This window comes from Ptychodera flava, chromosome 22, assembly GCF_041260155.1.
Source record: "Ptychodera flava strain L36383 chromosome 22, AS_Pfla_20210202, whole genome shotgun sequence".
In the NCBI taxonomy this organism is placed as follows: domain Eukaryota; kingdom Metazoa; phylum Hemichordata; class Enteropneusta; family Ptychoderidae; genus Ptychodera; species Ptychodera flava.
This window is the reverse complement of record NC_091949.1, coordinates 3,220,916-3,246,142: the sequence shown is the minus strand read 5'-3', so window position 1 is coordinate 3,246,142 and position 25,227 is coordinate 3,220,916. Positions and strand designations below refer to the sequence as shown.

General features: G+C 40.0%; 1 protein-coding gene across 1 annotated transcript in view; it reads right to left on the bottom strand.

Annotated features, from left to right (window-relative positions):
* LOC139122463 (cadherin-23-like) overlaps positions 1 to 25,227 on the bottom strand; it is a 192,033-nt gene that overhangs the window by 19,002 nt on the left and 147,804 nt on the right. Inside the window, exons 24-29 of the mRNA XM_070687855.1 lie at positions 18,244 to 18,424; positions 17,382 to 17,677; positions 13,728 to 13,919; positions 13,183 to 13,296; positions 12,108 to 12,240; positions 9,636 to 9,908 (exon numbers count right to left, since the gene is read on the bottom strand). Coding sequence (XP_070543956.1) covers positions 9,636 to 9,908; positions 12,108 to 12,240; positions 13,183 to 13,296; positions 13,728 to 13,919; positions 17,382 to 17,677; positions 18,244 to 18,424 — 1,189 coding nt within the window. The remainder of the gene's footprint in view (positions 1 to 9,635; positions 9,909 to 12,107; positions 12,241 to 13,182; positions 13,297 to 13,727; positions 13,920 to 17,381; positions 17,678 to 18,243; positions 18,425 to 25,227) is intronic.

Genomic DNA, 25,227 nt, shown 5'->3' with positions numbered 1-25,227 from the left:
CACCACATCAATAGATTCCACACCAGGAAACAAAGAGTGGGAGATCTCGTCCCCCCCATTTTGTTTATATAGGCAACTACCGTGGAATTGTCTGTATTGACGAGGACACTCTGGTTGGCCACTGAAACTTCGAAGCGCTGAAGAGCTAAGAAAACGGCTTGTAGCTCCAACCAGTTTATGTGCCTCCTGCCTCGGCCACTGTCCACTGACTGCTGCATACAGGTCGTCCAGATGCGCACCCCATCCTGTGGTCGACGCATCTGTAAAAAGGAACTTGTCGGGCCTGACAGTTTTCAGCGAAACACCCCGCTGTAAATTGTCCGTGTCCTCCCACCATAATAGGTGGTAACGCAGGGCAGGTCTGACAGGGATCGGATATGTTATGGCATGCCGATTTGGCCGCCACATTGACAGGAGGTACAGCTGAATTGGGCGTAAGCAAAGTCGAGCCCATGGGACGATGTCTATCATGGACACCATCGTCCCGATTATGCCTAATAATACTCTGGCGGGGACTGACGGCTGTGGGAGAATACCGCGTATTAGAGACAGGAGTCTGTCTATGCGATCTCGAGTCGGTGATACTATGCCTCTGTCTGAGTGCAGTCTCATTCCCACGAAAACCATGTCCTGCGACGGTGTCAGAGACGATTTCTCCACACTTGGTATGAAACCGAGGCAGAGAAGAGTGTTCCAGGTTAACAAGAGATGCTCCAAGAGAATTTCCTTGGCCTTGTTGCGAAGCAGCCAGTCGTCTAAGTAGGGGTGTATTTTGACTGCCTGTCTGTGTAGGAAAGCAACCACCGCAAGTACTACTCTGGTGAAAACGCGTGGTGCCGTTGCCAACCCGAAGGGTAGGGCCGTGTACTCGTAAACTAGTCCGTTTACTATAAAACGGAAGTACCGGCGAAACTCTTCGTGGATTGCTATATGAAAATATGCATCCTTCAGATCGATCGAAATTAGCCAATCGTCTGGTTCTATAGCAGCTAAGATCGACCGATTTGTCTCCATCCGAAAGGAATCTACCTTTAAGAAACGATTGAGGTATGTGAGGTTTAGGATTGGCCTCCACCCTCCTGTCTTTTTTGGTACCAGAAACAGGTGGTTGTAAAACCCTGGCCCCTCCAGGGATGGGTTTACACGTCTTACCACATTTTTGGACACCAACCCCTGAACTGCTTCGGTGAGTTGAGGTGTCTGTGTTGTGTTGAGGGGGCGAAACTTTACTGGAGTACAAGCCAGGGGGGGCGAATGAGTGAACTCTGGCTTGTAACTCTCCTTTACTATTTTCAATTCCCAATGGTCGTCTGTTATGGCATCCCACTTGGGGCCAAATTGACAGAGCTGCCCCCCCACTGGAATGTCCGGTGATGGTAAGGACGGGAGGGGAGGGAGCCCGTCAGGACTGCTGGCTGGGGTGACCCATTCCCCCAGGGGTAGAAGAGGGGAAAGGTTTCTTAGCCTTACCCCGATTTGATTTGTTAAACGGCCGAGCACGCGATTTCTGTGACTGAGGGCGTGCTTTGGCCCCTGTGGCTCCACCTTTAAATTTGTTAGTGGGTTTCGACACGTTAGTAGCTTTTGCACCACTCACTCTCTGTTTATTCCTTTCGAATAACCAAGCATTATTTTGGCACTCCTGGGTAGCCTGCTTGGCTAGGTCTGGTAAAGTGCCAGCAAACAAATTCTTTGGGGAAAAAGGTGCTAATCGAGCCTTCCCTTTTAACTCATCAGACAATTGAACGGAGTGGCGACTCAAAAATGCATCGCGTTCAATAAGATGTAGGGCCACATGATTTCGGACAGCAAACTCAGAGAGATGATTCACTGAATTAGCGAGCGCCCTAAGAGACTGCTTAGCTTTATCAGGGATGTGCAAAGCTTGTAATTCACGCACAGTTAACCCCAAAAGCCAGTCAATATATGATGCTGCACGGATGGTCATATTAACTGTGTCACCCAGCTGGCGAAAGATTGGCATATCAATCGAAATGGTCTTAAAAGACGACGACTGATTATCCACAGTAGAGGCGTCTTTATCCAAATGTGGGAGTCCCCCGGAAAAAAGAGAGGCATGAGTCTTATAATATTTATTTTTTAAACTAGACCTTGCCCATGGATACTTGCCGATTGGCAAAGGGTTAGAATCTTGCACTTCTCCTGTTACTTCTCTCCTAACTTTTTCTAGGTTTGAAGTGATAACTCGAGAAATGGGTAATGACCTGTGAGCAACCTGCTTCTCTGGGCCATTAGACAGTTCCGAAGCAGTGACTGACTCAATCTGGGCAGGTGCCTGAGGCTTAGGACAGTCACTACCAAAAGCTTCATATACCCAGGAAATGCACTGTGCAAAATTTGATTCCCTAGGTTTAGCTTGTGATTCTGCTACGCTAACCTGGTCCTCTGGCAAATCGGAATCATGTTCCGGTGCCTTAGCTATAGTCTCGCTAAGGACTGATTGCGTTGTAATATTATCCGACTGATAACCCTCCAACTCGACATCCACTGAAGGGGCATGTAGCTGGATTATCTCTGGATTGAGATCTCCCTCCCCCTTTGAAAGTGAATGGACTGGCCCTGAAGACTCACCCTCACTTTCTACCGGGGAAACATATCTCTTATGTGGGTCCCTTGAGAGCGAATTCTCAGAATTAGCATGGGGACGAGGCAAGGCAGGGCGCGGCTGTAATTCGATCGACACGTTCTTACTGCCGGATGCCGCCAAGTGCTGAGTCATCGTCCGGGCGCCATCTTGTTTTTTCCCCTTCCTCATGTCGCGCGAGAGGGAAAAATCACTAGCGCTACAAGACTCTTGCCCCTGACGCAGAGTGGTACGTGCATCACACGACGCTTCCACTCGGCCAGAATTCTGGGGGCTATGCCGAGAAGGCATTCTCTCAGCAAAATGAGGCCGCGTAGCGGTACCGCCCAATCCAGCATTAATCAGCATTTGCAGTTGAACTGATAGTGACTCCGCTATTGAGCCCCGCTCAAGTCGTGGTCCCGTTCAAATCGCCTAGACGTTGAATATCGGCGTCTGGACCTCGGGAAATCATCATCGGAATCAGAATAGTCAGAATGATATAACCCTGATCGATGATAGTAACCGGCCTCTCTCTCTGGTGAACGGAAATCGTGTCTAAAACGCTTAGGTTCGCGTCTAGATCTCCGGTGCTCGACCTTTCGGTCGAAGGTCGGACGGTCTGGAGAGCTCAATCGAGCCCCATAATCGTCATACCGATAGGGCGATTGATCACGCTCCCTGTAAGTTCTGCAAGGGGAGCGATGACGTCTACCCTCAAAACGCTGAGGCGGAAAATCATTACGACATAAGCCTCGGCTGGAGCGAGAGATATAATTTGGACTAGAACGTTGCTTCGGAGATCTTTCGCGGCGTAAGTCCTGCCTAACTTCATCGTTAGGTTTGCCTACACTAGGTACCGTGACCTCTGGGGTTTCCTTGGTACTACTGTCGGACATATCGATCGTTCTCCCTGAACCTGAACCACTTACCTTATCCGCCTGACCAATCGTCGAGTCTTCCCAATTCCGGGAAGCCAACTGCCGGTCGGAGGGATCAATATTTTCGTTGGTCAGAGTCATAGGAACTTCACCGTCATCTGAACCAACGATTCTGCGTTCCGAACTTGCTAGCGTAGATGGAGAATTCACCGATCGTTGGCTAGCGAATGCAGTGGGAGAAGAAATATTGTTCCAATCGAAAACAGACCAATTATGACAAATGTCACAAGTACTGGACCGATTACAAGCGCAGCAAAGATGACACTTATCGTGCCGATCGAGGTTCGACATTTCATGTCCGCAAACACCCTCACGTCGGACTTGCAAGCTCATGACGTAAATAATAACGAGAAAGCTGGCCGACGAAACGAAAAGAAAAAACGAGAATGGCGATTGGGAAAAACGATACGCCTGATAACCCAAAAGGCGGGAAAGGCACCAATCGCCGGAAAGACAAACAAGAACAAAGTCTTCAAAGAAGAACAAAGGCGATGTAAAGAACACAAAAAACGGCACAACAATAGTGAAGATACACTTAGCTGTCTAGTGAGTTCCCGAAAAAAAACACCGAAAAGCGATCTAGAGTGGATAAAATCCAAGCGGTAGCGAGAGCTTCTTCAATACACGTCCAAGTGTAATGAGCGCAGAGAAAAAACTGGTGTATCGTGGGTAATTATTCATAGACCAAGGGGGTGTTAGGCGAGATTTAAAGATCTTATCTGCGGTTAGAGAGCAGTTAGAGAAGAAGTCCTATAAGTACAAACAGGTAGGTAATTGGTGACAGAATTTTATTTTTCTTTTCCTTATACATGGGAGTCTATGGACTGCCTTATACATGGGAGTCTATGGACTGCCTTATACATGGGAGTCTATGGACTTCCTTATACATGGGAGTCTATGGACTGCCTTATACATGGGAGTCTATGGAGTCTATGGACTGCCTTAAACATGGGAGTCTATGGACTGCCTTATACATGGGAGTCTATGGAGGTGAAAACTAAAAAGTCCTCTAACACAGCCAAATTTGATCGCATTGTGAAACAAATCAACGTGCATCTGTATGAGGTAAAGTACTATCTTTGTACCAAGTTTGAACGAAATCGCTCCAGGCGTCTCTGAGATATCTGCGTGAACGAAAAAAGTCATAAAATATGCAAATGAGCAATTAATTTATAAGCCACACCCACCAAAATCTAATCAGATCTAAGTCTCATCATGATAATACCAAATACCAAATTGCATGACATTGGATCTAAGGGTTCTTAAGTTATGAGTGGAACAAAATCTGTCTATGGACGGACGGACGGACAGATGGACGGACGGACAGACGGATGGACGGACGGATGGATGGACAGACGGACACACACACAGACATTGTGGCGACAAAGGACACCTTTGGTGCTTCGCACCACGGTGTCCAAAAATCAGCTGTTCAGAACTTATTTTCAAATCCCTGAAATGCAAACGTGGGAGGGTAATGAAGCATAAGGAAATATGGAGTATTAAAATACATGTGTTAAATACAAAATACCGTCGATACTAGAATTATTATGAATTTGTGTTTCTTCGTCGTTGATTTGCAATTGAAACATTTGATTTCTACACCACTGACATTTTAATACGCTATGTTACCGGCATTATGTGTTGTCTACCTCGTCAAAAGAGCCCCTGTCGATGTCCATCAAACAACATAAAAAAACATAGCCGATAATCCAAGACACGTACCAATCATCCCTGCAGCAGTAAGAATGTTTTCTGAAGCAACATTGACGGGTTTCAAGTTCAACATCACGATCAATGCTGCCGCGGCAGTCAACGAGTCGAGCCCCTGGGTCGAGCCGAGGAAGCGAAGGGCGTTCATCATTTCTGACATCAATGACGATACTCCGGACTTGGGACTCATCAGAAGAAACGCTATTTTATTTTTCAAGAGCGACGAGTTCATGAGGTTATCAGTGCATTTAAAGGTGCAAGCTATTGCTTTGTCTATGCATATTGTGCATCACGTTGTATTGTACCGTGTTGTTGAACTTCCGTCATCTCGCTTCTGAGCTCAGAAGACTCGTTGCTCGTAGTCTTACCGATTGAGTCGGAGCCGAACACTGTTCTTCATTATATTTAAACAAGCCCATTTTATTCGTAAAATATTAAACATACAATTGATAATTTCGTAAAACATAATAATTGTTAATTTTGAAAATTTCATATAAACTTTGCAAATCTGAATTCTTTGAACGATGTTCGAATATTGACAAAAATAACCCGTTCTCGGTAGCCGGATAGCTGCGGCTGAGTGTCGCCACGTCCCGCTCCTAGCGCTTGCACGTCCAATAAATGAATGAATTTTCACTCACATTGATGTTATAGTAAGTACCAAATAAATACCTTGTATTAAAAATCCATAGTCTTTCTTATTTCCGCTTGATTCGCACAGAAAAAGCCCTACGAGAGACGCTAATTATCCATAGGAGCAGCTTCGGCGTGCTCGAAGTTAACCTCGACGTGTACAGCTGACCGCAGTCAAGTCAGCTGTGACCCAGCCACGACCGCATAACACAAGCGTATGAATTCTTGTAAAATACTCCCTCTCGTTTTTTCCCAGTAATTATCATTCCCGGAGATTTATTCACGGAAAACTGGGTCTATGCATGTGATAAATATATAATCCCCCCGTATTCCGAACGAGTGTGTCTGCGTCGCTGACTCGTGATTCCCCGTGTAGCGGCCGTATCCCCCCTCGCCGCTACACGGGGAATCACTCATCCGCGACGCAGCCACACTCGTTCGGAATACGGGGGGATTATATATAAATATACCACTGCTTTCTTTAGCAGTTTGGGGTAAATATTAATTGTTGAGAAAACAGGGAACATGTTTTATGTTACTAAGTCATAATAAGTCATAACATGATGATATGATTTCATCCAGATCCAATCATGATATCATACCTTACACTGTGGTATACTGTTTTGGAATTAGGAGCTTACAAACTTGATGGAAATTCACATCCCTTTAAACAACAATTTCTTGTATCAAAGTAACTTTGACTACCACTGAAACGTTCTTCCCATATAAAACAGTAATCAACAGGCCAGGTAATCAGTCTCACAGTGTTCATTTGCAAAGTGAAGACAGAGAGTTTAGACAATATATGTACAAATACTGGACAGAGTCTGCAACCATGCTGTACATATTTGCTATAAATTTTGACACAACTGTAGCTGGATTGAGACATAGTTGCTGTCTGTACGTGGTCAAAGATGCTGTCTGTACTCAGTCAAAGTTGCTATCTGTACTAAGTCAAAGTTGCTGTCTGTACTATGTTAGAATTGTTGTCTGTACAAGTCAAAGTTGCTGTCTGCACTCAGTCAAAATTGCTGTCTATACACTCAGTCAAAGTTGCTGTCTGTACTCAGTCAAAGTTGCTGTCTGTATTCAGACAAAGTTGCTGTCTGTATTCTGTTAAAGTTGCTGTCTGTATTCAGTCAAAGTTGCTGTCTGTATTCAGTCAAAGTTGCTGTCTGTATTCAGTCAAAGTTGCTGTCTGTACACTCAGTCAAAGTTGCTGTCTGTACACTCAGTCAAAGTTGCTGTCTGTATTCAGTCAAAGTGTCTGTCTGTACTCAATCAAAGTTGCTGTCTGTACTAAGTCGAAGTTGCCGTCTGTACAACTTTGTCTAAGTTGCTGGTACACTAAGTCAAAGTTGCTGTCTGTACTCTGTTAAAGTTGATGTCTGTACTCAGTCAAATTTGCTGTCTGTACTCAGTCAAAGTTGCTGTCTGCAGTCAAAGTTGCTGTCTGTACTCAAAGTTGCTGTCTGTACTCAGTCAAAGTTGCTGTCTGTACACTCAGTCAAAGTTGTTGTCTGTATTCAGTCAAAGTTGCTGTCTGTACACTCAGTCAAAGTTGCTGTCTGTACACTCAGTCAAAGTTGCTGTCTGTACTCAGTCAAAGTTGCTGGTACACTGAGTCAAAGTTGCTGTCTTTACTCTGTTAAAGTTTGTGTCTGTACTCTGTTAAAGTTGCTGTCTGTACTCAGTCAAAGTTGCTGTCTGTAGACTCAGTCGTAGTTGCTGTCTTTACCCCTGTTAAAATTACTGTCTTTACTCTGTTAAAGTTGCTGTCTGTACACTCAGTCAAAGTTGCAGTCTGTACACTAAAAGTTGCTGTCTTTACTCTGTTAAAGTTGCTGTCTATACTCAGTCAAAGTGGCTGTCTGTACACACAGTCAAAGTTGCTGTTTGTACACTCAATCAAAGTTGCTGTCTGTACTCAGTCAAAGTTGCTGTCTTTACTCTTTAAAGTTGCTGTCTGAACACTTAGTCAAAGTTGCTGTTTGTACAACTTAGTCTAAGTTGCTGGTACACTAAGTCAAAGTTGCTGTCTGTACTCAGTCAAAGTTGCTGTCTGTAGTCTGTTAAAGTTGCTGTCTGTATTCTGTTAAAGTTGCTGTCTGTACTCAGTCAAAGTTGCTGTCTTTACTCTTGCTGTCTGTACACTTAGTCAAAGTTGCTGTCTGTACAACTCAGTCTAAGTTGCTGGTACACTAAGTCAACGTTGCTGGTACACTAAGTCAAAGTTGCTGTCTGCACTCTGTTAAAGTTGCTGTCTGTACTCTGTTACAGTTGCTGTCTGTACTCAGTCAAAGTCGCTGTCTGTACTCTGTTAAAGTTGTTGTCTGTACTCTGTTAAAGTTGCTGTCTGTACTCAGTCAAAGTTGCTGTCTGTACTCTGTCAAAGTTGCTGTCTGTACTCAGTCAAAGTTGCTGTCTGTACTCAATCAAAGTTGCTGTCTGTACTAAGTCAAAGTTGCCGTCTGTACAACTTTGTCTGAATTGCTGGTACACAAAGTCAAAGCTGCTGGTACACTAAGTCAAAGTTGCTGTCTGTACTCTGTTAATTTGCTGTCTGTACTCAGTCAAAGTTGCTGTCTGTATTCAGTCAAAGTTGCTGTCTGTACTCAATCAAAGTTGCTGTCTGTACTCAGTCAAATTTGCTGTCTGTACACTCAGTCAAAGTTGCTGTCTGTACACTCAGTCAAAGTTGCTCTTACACTCAGTCAAAGTTGCTGTCTGTACTCAGTCAAAGTTGCTGGTACACTAAGTCAAAGTTGCTGTCTTTACTCTGTTAAAGTTTGTGTCTGTACTCTGTTAAAGTTTCTGTCTGTACTCAGTCAAAGTTGCTGTCTGTACACTCAAAGTTGCTGTCTTTACTCTGTTAAAGTTGCTGTCTATACTCAGTCAAAGTTGCTGTATGTACACTCAGTCAAAGTTGCTGTCTGTACACACAGTCAAAGTTGCTGTTTGTACACTCAGTCAAAGTTGCTGTCTGTACTCAGTCAAAGTTGCTGGTATACTCAGTCAAAGTTGCTGTCTGTACTCAGTCAAAGTTGCTGTCTTTACTCTTTAAAGTTGCTGTCTGTACACTTAGTCAAAGTTGCTGTCTGTACAACTCAGTCTAAGTTGCTGGTACACTAAGTCAAAGTTGCTGTCTGTTCTCAGTCAAAGTTGCTGTCTGTACTCTGTTAAAGTTGCTGTCTGTATTCTGTTAAAGTTGCTGTCTGTACTCAGTCAAAGTTGCTGTCTGTACTCTGTCAAAGTTGCTGTCTGTACACTCAGTCAAAGTTGCTGTCTGTACTCAGTCAAAGTTGCTGTCTGTACTCTGTTAAAGTTGCTGTCTGTACACCGAGTCAAAGTTGCTGTCTGTACAACTCAGTCTAAGTTGCTGGTACACTAAATCAAAGTTGCTTGTACACTAAGTCAAAGTTGCTGTCTGTACTCAGTCAAAGTTGCTGTCTGTACACTCAGTCAAAGTTGCTGTCTGTACACTCAGTCAAAGTTGCTGTCTGTACTCAGTCAAAGTTGCTGTCTGTACACTCAGTCAAAGTTGCTCTCTGTAAAATCAGAGGCTGTGATATAAAGTTCTGTGACTGTTCTTGTTTACCCTTGCATAGCACAAGGCTTTCACACACTACTTGGAATTTTGTACTCTTGAGAAATACACATAATAGAAAAAGGGGCAAAGATGAACATATTCTGAACTGGAAAAAAATCAACAAATGATGAAAAGCAACATAAGTATATTAGAAAATTACCCATAGATCACATACCTGCAGTGTAAAGATTTTTTGTAAATACTGGAGGATTATCGTTGATGTCTACTACATCAATTATCACCAACTGTAGAGTGGTATCATTCCAGTACCTTGGGTCTTTTATTTCATATTCCGGATTAAAGACATAGGAACTTGGATCCCAATTAGAATCATTATCAGCCTTTATGGTCAACTCATATTGGGGAGTCTCTTCTCTGTCCAATATGTCATTAAGGAACATCTCCCTGGTTCCACTATCTAAACGAAATCTTTCTTTCTCATTCCCAGCTGAAATCAAATGATGAAAGTATTCACACATTAAGGCTGCATCCACTAAAACTTCTTAACATGACAAATCTATCAAAAATCACTATAAACTATCTAAAATGAGCTCACAAGAATATAATGAACTGCCAAAAAGTTTTGAAAACTGATGAAAGAAATGTACAGTCTGCTGAATTAGATTTATGATCATGAAGCAATGTTCATTAATGCACTTCAATGTGCTAGATCAATGGTCAAGGTGAAGCAATGTTCATTAATACACTTCAATGTGCTAGATCTATGATCATGAAGCAATGTTCATTATTACACTTCAATGTGTTAGATCAATGGTCAAGGTGAAGCAATGTTCATTAATACACTTCAGTGTGCTAGATCTATGATCATGAAGCAATGTTCATTAATGCACTTCAATGTGTTAGATCAATGGTCAAGGTGAAGCAATGTTCATTAATACACTTCAATGTGCTAGATCAATGGTCATGGTGAAGCAATGTTCATTAATACACTTCAATGTGCTAGATCAATGGTCAAGGTGAAGCAATGTTCATTAATGCACTTCAATGTGTTAGATCAATGGTCAAGGTGAAGCAATGTTCATTAATACACTTCAATGTGCTAGATCTATGATCATGAAGCAATGTTCATTAATGCACTTCAATGTGTTAGATCAATGGTCAAGATGAAGCAATGTTCATTAATGCACTTCAATGTGCTAGATCAATGGTCAAGGTGAAGCAATGTTCATTAATACACTTCAATGTGCTAGATCAATGGTCAAGGTGAAGCAATGTTCATTAATACACTTCAATGTGCTAGATCAATGGTCAAGGTGAAGCAATGTTCATTAATACACTTCAATGTGTTAGATCAATGGTCAAGGTGAAGCAATGTTCATTAATGCACTTCAATGTGCTAGATCAATGGTCATGGTAAGCAATGTTCATTAATGCACTTCAATGTGTTAGATCAATGGTCAAGGTGAAGCAATGTTCATTAATACACTTCAATGTGTTAGATCAATGGTCAAGGTGAAGCAATGTTCATTAATACACTTCAATGTGCTAGATCTATGATCATGAAGCAATGTTCATTAATGCACTTCAATGTGTTAGATCAATGGTCAAGATGAAGCAATGTTCATTAATGCACTTCAATGTGCTAGATCAATGGTCAAGGTGAAGCAATGTTCATTAATACACTTCAATGTGCTAGATCAATGGTCAAGGTGAAGCAATGTTCATTAATACACTTCAATGTGCTAGATCAATGGTCAAGGTGAAGCAATGTTCATTAATACACTTCAATGTGTTAGATCAATGGTTAAGATGAAGCAATGTTCATTAATGCACTTCAATGTGCTAGATCAATGGTCATGGTAAAGCAATGTTCATTAATGTACTTCAATGTGCTACATCTTTGATCATGAAGCAATGTTCATTAATGCACTTCAATGTGTTAGATCAATGGTCAAGGTGGAGCAATGTTCATTAATACACTTCAATGTGCTTGATCAATGGTCAAGGTGAAGCAATGTTCATTAATGCACTTCAATGTGCTATATCAATGGTCAAGGTGAAGCAATGTTCATTAATACACTTCAATGTGCTAGATCTATGATCATGAAGCAATGTTCATTATTACACTTCAATGTGTTAGATCAATGGTCAAGGTGAAGCAATGTTCATTAATACACTTCAGTGTGCTAGATCTATGATCATGAAGCAATGTTCATTAATGCACTTCAATGTGTTAGATCAATGGTCAAGGTGAAGCAATGTTCATTAATACACTTCAATGTGTTAGATCAATGGTTAAGATGAAGCAATGTTCATTAATGCACTTCAATGTGCTAGATCAATGGTCATGGTAAAGCAATGTTCATTAATGCACTTCAATGTGCTAGATCTTTGATCATGAAGCAATGTTCATTAATGCACTTCAATGTGCTAGATCAATGGTCATGGTGAAGCAATGTTCATTAACCCTTTGCACCCTTACCCCCTGGTACCCTATGATGTTATGCGGACATTTATGTCTGAGCTGGGTCCAAAGGGTTAATACACTTCAATGTGCAAAATCAATGGTCACGGTGGAACAATGCTCATTCTATTGAACCATTCTTTTTTCATAAAATTAATGCCAATGCCAATCGCTTGCTGTTCTCAGAAATCATGACTGCATTACCTGAAAACATATTCTTACCTATTATGAAGTAGTAATTGACAGCATTTTCCCCAATATCTGCATCATCAGCTTCACTGACTTTTCCGATGCTTTCATCACCATAATCTTGTTCTTCAATGGGATATAAAATATCTGGAATAGGCCTTCCATCCTAAAACATAATGAATACTTGTTTAAGAATTTAAAATAGCATAAACTGCACTCTTCACTGAATTGTATAATGATAATTTGAATAATTATGTGAAATGCAACAGGTTGGAGTCAGGTCATTTATGGTACCTTGTTTATATAATATCAATAACTCAGATTCTACACCCATATCAGATTCCTTAATAATTGTGAACACCTATGTCAGATTCCATAACGCATGTGTATACCCATATCAGATTCAATAACCTGTGTGCACACCTATATCAGATTCAATAATAATTGTGTACACCAATATCAGATTCTATAACAATTGTGTACACCCATATCAGATTCCATAACCACTGTATACACCCATATCAGATTCCATAACCACTGTATACACCCATATCAGAGAACATAACATTGTGTACACCTATACGAGATGACATACCAATTGCGTACACTCATAGCAGATTCTATAACAATTGTGTACACCCATATCAGATTCTATTACAATTATGTACACCCATCTCACAGTCCATAACAATTACGTACACCCATATCAAATTCTGTAACAATTGTGTACACCAATATCAGATTCCATAACAACATGTACACCAATATCAGATTCTATAACAATTGTGTACACCCATATCAGATTCCATATTTACAATTGTGTACATGCATCCATATTTTCCATATTCCAAGCGGTTAGCTTCAGTGGATAAGATATAAGATATCTCAAAACTTTAATGAAAATTTAAAGTCTGGTGTGACTGTGAGACCTCCAAGTGATGGCTTAAATGTACATTGCTCTCTTTTCTAAAGTTTTCAGAGTATATGCTTATTAAGTTTCTCATATCATTTCTGGCTAATTTTTACTGTGTAGTTTTTGGCTTTAGGGTACTTGGTTGCTTTTTTTCCCATGATTACACAGCACTTCATGATACCATGTTGTACCTACCTCATCCCTTGGATATACTGGTGGATTGTCATCAATATCATCAATGATAACTTGTAGGTTTAACTCTGAAGACAGCTGGGTAGGTTCACCTTGATCAGTAGCAACAATCACTAACTGAAAAATCACATTGTGGAACAGGCTTTTAGTACAGACGCTTACAGTATGGTCTGAGATTGTGTTTTGGCATACGTACATACCTTAATACTGACATCATTCTCACTGCTCATTGAGTGTCACAATTAATTTACTCAGAACCAAAAATGAAGTTATGCCAAAGTAACAAATAAGAGATCAGACAATTTAAGGTGTTCCTGAAAAGATGATCATGTCAAAACTGGAAAAAAAATCAAATGGAACACAGCATACGAAATAAAGACTGGCTGTTTTCATATGCACTAAAGTTAACATTTCTACCATTCTCTATTTCAAGAAATGTTCAACAGGGAGATACTATGGAAAACTACAGTGAGTTTTGGAAGTTACCAATTCAATTTAAAAATAGAAAGTTCTACAAAATGTAAATTTCTTTTACGAAATTCACTTACTGAATACATTTCAATGGTTTCTCTATCAGTCTTATGGGTGATGTTGATTTCTCCGGAGATTGCATCAATATCGAAATATTTCCAACTCTCTGTGGGATCACCCGGAATTTCCCGAATTGAATACATCACTAATCCATTTTGTCCCAAGTCAGCATCAGATGCGTACACCCTGCAAACATGACCAATGTAATTCTGAAAAGAAATTCATAGTAAAAAATCAGTTGTCAGTACTGTAACTCTGAAACAAAACTCTTCTTTCGAAACAATACTGCAAGATAATGGTTTTGTTTATGCTGTGTCATACTTCAGCAGTGTTTCCAATTCCCCTTGTAATGTTGGTGTCATGGCAACCAGTAACAACAAACTTGCCTATGCACTAAAACTTGTACATGGAGATACTTTCTAAAGACTTGGAATATATGGACTGACTCAAAGAAGTTTGAGAAAATTTCCAAATTTATTCAATAAGTTCTGAAACACTCAGTTTATAGGAGGTAACCATGCAAGTTGAAATGTAGAATATCATTTTTGTATCATCAATTCTATTGAGAACACATTCTTTCAAAATATTGTGTTCAACTCCAATTTTGATATTTTTGGATCAAATGGACATAACATTTCACTGACTACAGTTTCTTATCAAACTTTGGCAAAAATCTGAAAAAAATATTTAAACCAGAAAAAGAATGACAAAAGTAAATAAGGTCTAAAACTTTGTAGGTGGTAGGTGCGGGGGTTTGGGAACTTTTGCGTGTAACGGACATACATCCACACACACATACACACATACATACGCAGAGACATACAGACGCCACTGACTCACCATATAAGCTCTTTTTTGGTATTTATATACATACTAAATATGAGCTAAAAATAGCGTCAATGACACTGTAGCTCCCATCCTGGACTATTTAGTGTTTGTTCTCTGGTCAGATATTTGAACATGTGTGAAAGGGATAAAGTGCATGAAGTGAAAATACTTAAATGTGATGTAGTGGAGACAGTGAAATATCTTTAATGTATTTATTCAGAATATAAAATGGAAAAAATACAGAATTAGATATATCGAATACTGTGATACAACCATTAACTCAGCAAGTCATTTACAATGACATAGTCCCCACTTGTAATAGGAGTATTAGTCTTGATGGGGCAGGAAAATGTGGTCATTAAGAAGTATCACTGGAGTGTATATGTTGACATCTATGGGCACATAGGTCTATGTCGTTGTTCCCAATTTGAAACATATGAGGCATGTCTAAGTTATGGTTCTAAATCAGGAAAGATCAGACCTCTAGCAGTATTGGCCAGCCAAGAAATACATATGCGCATTATAAATGAGGTACAAATTGTGACATCTTAAGGTCTAATATCCTATCAAAATTGGAGGGTATAGAACTTGTGGTTACTGAGATATGCATATATATGTATAATCAAGGTCAAAGGTCATCGAGGTCACATGACATTTTGAAAAAAAAAATTATATTGCTAATTAATCCCTATATGCCAAAAAATCAGACCTCTAGCTCTATTCGCTTGCCCAGGATTAGATGTGTACATAATTAATGAGGTAAAGCGTGTGTTGTCATAAGGTCTCCCATCCTACTAAATACAAAGGACATAGCACTTATGGTTACTTATTTATTGACATAAACATATATTTTAGGATAAAGGTCATCGAGGTCACATCACATTTGGTCAAAAAATTTCTCTCCTATAGTTATCCCTATATAACAAAAATCAGACCTCTAGCTCTATTGGCTCGCTCAAAATTAGATATGCACATAATAAATGAAGTACAATATGTGGCGTCATAAGGTGTCCCATCATACCATACATGAAGGCTGTAGCACTTGTGGTTACTGAGTTATGGACAAATATGTATATTTGAGGTCAAAGGTCACCGAGATCACGTGACATTTTGTCAAAAAAATTGTATTGCTAAGTTATCCCTATATACCAAAAATCAGACCTCCAGCTCTATTGGTTCGCTCAAAATTAGATATGCACATATAAAATGAAGTACAATATGTGGCGTCATAAGGTGTCCCATCATACCATACATGAAGGCTGTAGCACTTGTGGTTACTGAGTTATGGACAAATATGTATATTTGAGGTCAAAGGTCACCGAGATCACATGACATTTTGTCAAAAAAATTGTATTGCTAAGTTATCCCTATATACCAAAATTCAGACCTCTAGCTCTATTGGCTCGCTCAAAATTAGATATGCACATAATTAATGAGGTACAATATGTGGCGTCATAAGGTGTCCCATCATACCATACATGAAGGCTGTAGCACTTGTGGTTACTGAGTTATGGACAAATATGTATATTTGAGGTCAAAGGTCACCGAGATCACGTGACATTTTGTCAAAAAAATTGTATTGCTAAGTTATCCCTATATACCAAAAATCAGACCTCTAGCTCTATTGGCTCGCTCAAAATTCGATATGCACATAATTAATGAGGTACAATATGTGGCGTCATAAGGTGTCCCATCATACCATACATGAAGGCTGTAGCACTTGTGGTTACTGAGTTATGGACAAATATGTATATTTGAGGTCAAAGGTCACCGAGGTCACGTGACATTTTGTCAAAAAAATTGTATTGCTAAGTTATCCCTATATACCAAAAATCAGACCTCTAGCTCTATTGGCTCGCTCAAAATTAGATATGTGCATAATTAATGAGGTACAATATGTGGCGTCATACCATATATGAAGGGTGGTAGCACTTGTGGTTACTGAGTTATGGACAAATATGTATATTTGAGATCAAAGGTCATCAAGGTCACATGACATTTTGTCAAAATATCCGAGATATCTGCGTGAACGGATGGACTCACGGATGGACGAACAGACGGACATGACCCAATCTATAAGCCCACTGGACTTCATCCGTGGGGACTAAAAATTGTGTCACTGCATCCTTTTTGCAATATGAATACGATGAGAAACTAAATTTTTATTTTTCGTGGCCTTATACATGGGAGTCTATGGAGATCTGCCTTATACATGGGAGTCTATGGACGTGTTAACTAAAAATATGCAAATTTCACCACGATTTGCCCAAATTTGGGAAAGGTCACTCCTATGCACTTCCATACCAAGTTTCAAATCAATCGGACTTGTGGTTTCAGAGAAGAAGATTTTTTGACCAAAAATGGGAGAAAATTACAAAAAAATTCATGAAAAATAGCAAGTCCAAGATACTGACCCAAGATGTGCACAATCATTTCATGTCAGCCCAAAGTACTTACATGCTAATTTTTCATGTAATCTGCTCAGTGGTTATTGAGTTTTTTCAATTTTGACTGTTTTTTACATTTTTCCACTTAATTTGCATATTTTTGGCAATGACAACTTCATTTGAACAAAATCTCATCTACAGCCCATCATCCATGTACACACCAAATATCAAGATGAAATGTACAGCGGTTTTGGAGTTTTTGATGTTGACGGACAGACATACAGACATACAGACATACAGACATACAGACATATATACATACAGACATTTCCCTAGCCTATAAGAATAGCTTCCATTGCCATATATACATATGGCTATGGGAGCTAAAAATGACTGGAATATATTTTATAAAAGCAGCAAAAATTGACTTTGATGTTGAGAGGGTTACAAGCTTACCTCAGTCAGATGAACAGCATCTGTTGTATTTCCAGAAACTGGTACTCTTGTAATGCGATCATTAAGTTCAATGTACTTAAATACGGGGGCATTATCATTGACATCCAGAACGTCAATCATCAAGGAAGCATTTGAGGAGAGTTGTGGGATGCCATTGTCCTCTGCTATTAATTCTACGAAATAACGACCTTGCTGGTTGGTAAGTGAACTTGCATACACCTGTACTGTGCCTGTGTTGTCAGGACTCTTTTCATCGTTTTCGTTCCCAACATATACTGTTACTATTTCAAATAAATCTGACCACGAAAATAAAAAGAAAAAGAAAAACAACATGTATTTGAAATGGTAATTTGTAAACAGCTTCACGTTCATATTGCCATTAATATGATGGCCTTGTTTCAGATTTGAAATATTAATTTTTTAATGTCTTTTATAAAGAGCAAAAGAAATACAAATCTGTAACAATTTTAACAAATAAACTGATATACCTGCAAACGAATGTAAGTCTGCTGCCTCTCCAATGGATGGTAATTAACCATTTTAGTTGTCAAGTTTATATGTAGCTTGAAAGAGAGAAACACACACCACAACCTCTCCAAACACATGCAATACAATGAAGCACAAACAAATTCATACGCACAAGCACACATTACACACAAACTTAATCAAAACCAATTAATAAATTGCAAGAATCTTATGCTATTGCTGATAACACAATTTTTGCCTCTGGAAACTTCATGGCAAAAAATATTTGTATGATAATTTTTCATTTCAAATAAACATCTCATCAAATCATGGACTTCAATACTTCATTCTGCAAAGATTGCCACAATTACATTGCAAGGCAGAAAACATGACATACCTGTGTCATTTCTGTCTCCAATACTATAATTTACAGTACCAGCAAATCCTAAATCTGGATCAATTGCAGTAACAGAAATGACCAGCCTCCCTTTAGTTTCATCCTCTCTAATGTCAGCTTCATAATTATCTTGGTCAAATTTAGGAGCATTGTCATTTACATCCAACAATTTTATGTGTAGCTGTAATACAAAAAAACGCTCTGTTATCAATGTCATGGTTCTACTTCAATTGGATATTACATGCTATATATGAAAACATTTAGACATATGAATTTAAAATTATTACAACAATATTATGGATTGCCCACGGCTGGTGCATTATGTTTGGACAATATTAACTGGGCAGCCACAGCTAGGGTCTGATTAAGACTGCCCTTTTGACTACAAAGTGGTACTGTAACATAGCAAGTAGTTAGGGTCTGGTTTAGACTGCCCCTTTGACTACAAAGTGCTACTGTAACATAGCAAGTACTTAGGGTGTGATTTAGACTGCCCTTTGACTACAAAGTGGTACTGTAACATAGCAAGTAGTTAGGGTGTGATTTAGACTGCCCTTGGACTACAAAGTGGTATTGTAACATAGCAAGTAGTTAGGGTCTGATTTAGACTGCCCCTTTGAATGCAAAGTGGTACTGTAACATAGCAAGTAGCTAGGGTCTGATTTAGACTGCCCCTTTGACTACAAAGTGGTACTGTAACATAGCAAGTAGCTAGGGTCTGATTTAGACTGCCCCTTTGACTACAAAGTGGTATTGTAACATAGCAAGTAGCTGGGGTCTGATTTAGACTGCCCCTTTGACTACAAAGTGGTATTGTAACATAGCAAGTAGTTAGGGTCTGATTTAGACTGCCCCTTGGACTACAAAGTGGTATTGTAACATAGCACGTAGCTAGGGTCTGATTTAGACTGCCCCTTTGACTACAAAGTGGTATTGTAACATAGCAAGTATATATAGCTAGGGTCTGATTTAGACTGCCCCTTGGACTACAAAGTGGTATTGTAACATAGCAAGTATATATAGCTAGGGTCTGATTTAGACTGCCCTTGGACTACAAAGTGGTATTGTAACATAGCAAGTAGTTAGGGTCTGATTTAGACTGCCCCTTTGAATGCAAAGTGGTACTGTAACATAGCAAGTAGCTAGGGTCTGATTTAGACTGCCCCTTTGACTACAAAGTGGTACTGTAACATAGCAAGTAGTTAGGGTCTGATTTAGACTGCCCCTTTGACTACAAAGTGGTATTGTAACATAGCAAGTAGCTAGGGTCTGATTTAGACTGCCCCTTTGACTACAAAGTGGTATTGTAACATAGCAAGTAGTTAGGGTCTGATTTAGACTGCCCCTTGGACTACAAAGTGGTATTGTAACATAGCACGTAGCTAGGGTCTGATTTAGACTGCCCCTTTGAATGCAAAGTGGTACTGTAACATAGCAAGTATATATAGCTAGGGTCTGATTTAGACTGCCCCTTGGACTACAAAGTGATAATGTAACATAGCAAGTAGTTAGGGTGTGATTTAGACTGCCCCTTTGAGTACAAAGTGGTACTATAACATAGCAAGTAGCTAGGGTCTGATTTAGACTGCCCATTTGACTACAAAGTGGTACTGTAACATAGCAAGTAGTTAGGGTCTGATTTAGACTGCCTCTTTGACTACAAAGTGGTCTGTAACATAGCAAGTAGTTAGGGTCTGATTTAGACTGCCCCTTTGAATGCAAAGGGGTACTGTAACATAGCAAGTATATATAGTTAGGGTCTGGTTTAGACTGCCCCTTTGACTACAAAATGGTACTGTAACACAGCAAGTAGTTAGGGTCTGATTTAGACTGCCCCTTTGAATGCAAAGTGGTAATGTAATATAGCAAGTAGTTAGGGTCTGATTTAGACTGCCCCTTTGACTACAAAGTGGTACTGTAACATAGCAAGTACTTAGGGTCTGGTTTAGACCGCCCCTTGGACTACAAAGTGGTACTGTAACATAGCAAGTGGCTAGCATCTGATTTAGACTGCCCCTTTAACTACAAAGTAGTACTGTTACATAGCAAGTAGTTAGGGTCTGATTTAGACTGCCCCTTTGACTACAATGTGGTACTGTAACATAGCAAGTAGTTAGGGTCTGATTTAGACTGCCCCTTGGACTACAAAGTGGTACTGTAACATAGCAAGTAGCTAGGGTCTGATTTAGAATGCCCCTTTGACTAAAAAGTGGTACTGTAACAGAGCAAGTAGTTAGGGTCTGATTTAGACTGCCCCTTGGACTACAAAGTGGTACTGTAACATAGCAAGTAGCTAGGGTCTGATTTAGAATGCCCCTTTGACTAAAAAGTCGTACTGTAACATAGCAAGTCGTTAGGGTCTGATTTAGAATGCCCCTTTGACTACAAAGTGGTACTGTAACATAGCAAGTAGCTAGTGTCTGATTTGCCCCTTTGACTTCAAAGTGGTATTGTAACATAGCAAGTAGTTAGGGTCTGATTTAGACTGCCCCTTTGACTATAAAGTGGTACTGTAACATAGCAAGTAGTTAGGGTCTGATCTAGACTGCCCCTTTGACTGCATAGTGGTACTGTAACATAGCAAATAGCTAGGGTCTGATTTAGACTGCCCCTTTGACTACAATGTGGTACTGTAACATGGCAAGTAGCTAGGGTCTGGTTTAGACTGCCCCTTTAACTACAAAGTAGTACCGTTAGATAGCAAGTAGTTAGGGTCTGATTTAGACTGCCCCTTTGACTACAAAGTGGTACTGTAACATAGCAAGTAGTTAGGGTCTGATTAAGACTGCCCTTTTGACTACAAAGTGGTCTGTAACATAGCAAGTAGCTAGGGTCTGATTAAGACTGCCCCTTTGACTACAAAGTGGTCTGTAACATAGCAAGTAGCTAGGGTCTGATTAAGACTGCCCTTTTGACTACAAAGTGGTCTGAGGTATGTAAGACCCCAAAAATTGACAAAGTGAGCGTCAAAGTGCTCGATCAAGCACTTTGTGGAAAATGACAAACTGTCAGCGTCAAACTGAGCGTCAAACCGAGCGATCGAGCAGTTTGTGGAAAATGTTAAACTGAGCGTCAAAGCGAGCGTCAAACTGAGCGTGATGGCGCCTCCAACGATAGGATGTGGTATAATTAATTTTGCCATCAGCTGTGAGATCGCGTCCCGCCAGGGCGGTGTTATACATTCACTATGGCGGTACCCAATGAACTTCGCGAATCGTCAATCCCGCCTGATGATTTGGTATGAGTTGACATTCCCTGTTACTGTTGCCCTGTTTCCGGTAGATAATCTTTCCGAACAGATTTCGCTTCATGGCCATGACAATTATCATTTTTATACCTCTGCCTCGCTTACCGCCAGGATTACCGCTGCTCAGAGACTGAATATTCATGAGAAAGTCATTTTACCACAGACTGGAAGTGAAACATTCACACCTCTTCCACTCCTAACGATCGCGGTAATACCGCAGGCACAGCGGTAAATGGCATGAACGGCTACAGTTTGCGGTATTTTTTTGAGAAGAGAGAGAGAGAGAGAGAGAGAGAGAGAGAGAGAGAGAGAGAGAGAGAGAGAGCGCCTGTACGTCTTGGTCAAATAAACTAGTACGTTGTCACTGTTGTATGTTCACTTCCGTCTGTAAAATATTGCAAACTAAATACCTAACAAAAAGGTGCAATTCATGAACACCCCCTAACATGTCTTAGCTGTAATCGATGTAAAAAAAATAGTTGACGATTTATCAAATGTAAAGTTCAAGTTAATTACGACACCCAAATTTTGTTCAATTTGTGCGAGATCGGGAAGTAAAACTGTGGTCATAAGCTTACATCGGTAGAGCTATTCCATGACAGTAAATATCGACATCGCGTCTGGGGACAATTTGTCGTGTCTATTTTTTATCTATATTTGATAGCAGCATGAATACCCTTGTACTCAATAAAGAAGGCACTGAAATTACCAGTTAAAATTGGCTAACTACTACGATGGGTTGCGACGTTTTAGCCACATCGTTCACCCCACGACTACGTAACAGCCTATCACCAACCCGACATGCGAACAACCGGGTAGGCGAAGTTTATTCCTTAAATTTATGCAATTTTGATATTTATACGCCTTCAGACTTGGAGCAAGTTTACGATCAAGTTTATCATCACTTCATAAACACGTTCAATAAAGAAAGCATTCTGCTATAAAGCTCGTGTCAATGAAATACGCTGCTGGTATAATTGTTTTGAAGTCCGAAGCTCTGCATTCAAGATTACAGTATGGTAGGTATTCTTTGATCTTTGAGCAAACAGAACGATGAATGTAAGCAAGGAATAAACTAGAAATATTTATGTGTTTATCACACGACACTAATGTTAGGTTTTGTGTTGATAGCATTGTAGTTTTTTACTGAGTGATAGAGATATTGCAAATCTAGTTGGCGCGACCACTATGAAATAATCAAGAAAAATATAAATTGACCGACATATCGACGTAGTTTACGACTCTGCACGCATCGATAACCATAGCCGCGACGAGGTATGTGCCGCTACGGACCACGCTTCTCTAGATAAAAATCGCTCTGCATTTTGATGATTTTGAATGAATATGTCTGTGGACTATTCTGCACAGTAAAATTTCAAAGATCATTTCTGCGCTGATCGCCATAAAATGCCGACGTTTTGTCAAGCGACGCCGCTCACCGGTACCATTTTTTGTATATCCATGACGGTGATTTTTCCCAACAAAATTTTTTGGGGACATTTTACCAATTTTCCTGTCATTTTTTATAATTATACACTGTTTAAGTGTATGAAGAGAGTGTACGCGTTAGCAGATAGTTGTATCGGGCCAAGTAATTGTCCTTGTAGCGTTTCTTATGACATCTACGTTACGCTTGAAACATTAACAACAACACAACAGTTATGTTCATTGAATTGTATTGGTCAACAACAACAACACGACTAATAAACATAAACAACAATACAAACAACAACAACAACAACAACCAGACTTCTGGGTTTCCTATGCTCAGAGGGTTGAGCCCACTGCAGCACTGAAAATTCTGTGAACTTGATTTGTTTGAAGTCCTGTCAGCGTGGCTAAACTTGACTGACGTACAGTTCGCGTACGTTCAATAATGATTCTACATAAATCAGACTTGTTATCCAAAGACTCTTGATGTTGGAAGGTCAATGTAGACGTTGCCTGAATAAACACATTGTCTGGAAATCGTTTGCTGAACGTGACACTCTATGCGATGATCGTTTTTTTGACGTGGGATTCTGTGCATGTGATGACCGTGATTTTCTATCCATTTGACATCACGATTGCCGAACAATGTCTTATCATGACAAATGTTTCAGAATTAAAGCAATGTGAAAGAACATCTTTCACCCGAAAAAGTGAAAGTTACAGTAATTTTTTCGGCTTCAGGCGTAAGCTTATGATTGGCTCAAAATTTTTCAGTCTCGATCAACCCATAGAGAATGACGTATATTTGACCTCGCTCTGCCTGCCATTTGTCAACTCACGTACAGGCACACTACAGATAGTGATTGACATTGCTCCATCGAGGTCCGTCGACTGCAAGACCTTGCTTCCTATCTCTTATTCGTTTTGACTACGAAGAGTAAACTGTAATTAATTGTAATTATGACACCAATATTGCGCGCATCATTGTAAACACGTTTTTATTAGCCAACTGGCAAATCGTGTACTATCCAGTACGCGCTAACTGAGCACCCATGCAAGCTATATTTCGCATATTCGCTACGTTTTAGCACTCTTACTAAGTTCAACGCTCAGTTCTTCTTTTTTTCGCCCAGTTTGACGCTTACTTTGTCAGTTTCCAACGCTCAGTTCGACGCTCACTTTGCCATTTCCAACGCTCAGTTCGACGCTCACTTTGTCATTTTCGACGCTCAGTTCGACGCTCACTTTGTCGAATTTGGGACCCTTACATACCTGGTGGTCTGTAACATAGCAAGTAGTTAGGGCCTGATTTAGACTGCCCCTTTGACTACAATGTGGTACTGTAACATAGCAAGTAGCTAGGGTCTGATTTAGACTGCCCCTTTGACTACAATGGGGTACTGTAACACAGCAAATAGGTAGGGTCTGATTCAGACTTTGACTAACAAGTCATTGACAATGACATAGTCCCCACTTGTAATAGGAGTATTAGTCTTGATAGGGCAGGGAAATGTGGTCATTAAGAAGTATCATTGGAGTGTATATGTTGAGATCTATGGGCACATAGGTCTATGTCGTTGTTCCCAATTTGAAACACATGAGGCATGTCTAAGTTATGGTTCTAAATCGGGAAAAAAGATCAGACCTCTAGCTGTATTGGCCAGCCAAGAAATACATATGCTCATAATAATGAGGTACAAGATGTGACATCTTAAGGTCTAATATGCTATCAGAATTGGAGGGTATAGAACTTGTGGTTACTGAGTTATGCATATATATATGTATAATCAAGGTCAAATGGTCATAAGGTCACGTGACATTTTGAAAAAAAATTGTATTGCTAATTAATCCCTATATGCCAAAAATCAGACCTCTAGCTCTATTCCCTTGCCCAGAATTAGATGTGTGCATAATTAATGAGGTAAAGCGTGTGTTGTCATAAGGTCTCCCACCCTACTAAATATAAAGGACATAGCACTTGTGGTTACATATTTATCGACATAAACATATATTTCAGGTCAAAGGTCATCGAGGTCACATGACATTTGGTCAAAAAATTTCAATCCTATAGTGATCCCTATATACCAAAAATCAGACATCCAGCTCTATGGGCTTGCTCAGAATTAGATATATGCATAATTAATGAGGTACAGTATGAAGCATCATATGGTCTCCCATCATACCATATATGAAGGGTGTACCAGTTGTAGTTACTGAGTTATGGACAAATATATATATTTGAGGTCAAAGGTCACCGAGGTCACGTGGCATTTTGTCAAAATAATTGTATTGCTAAGTTATCCCTA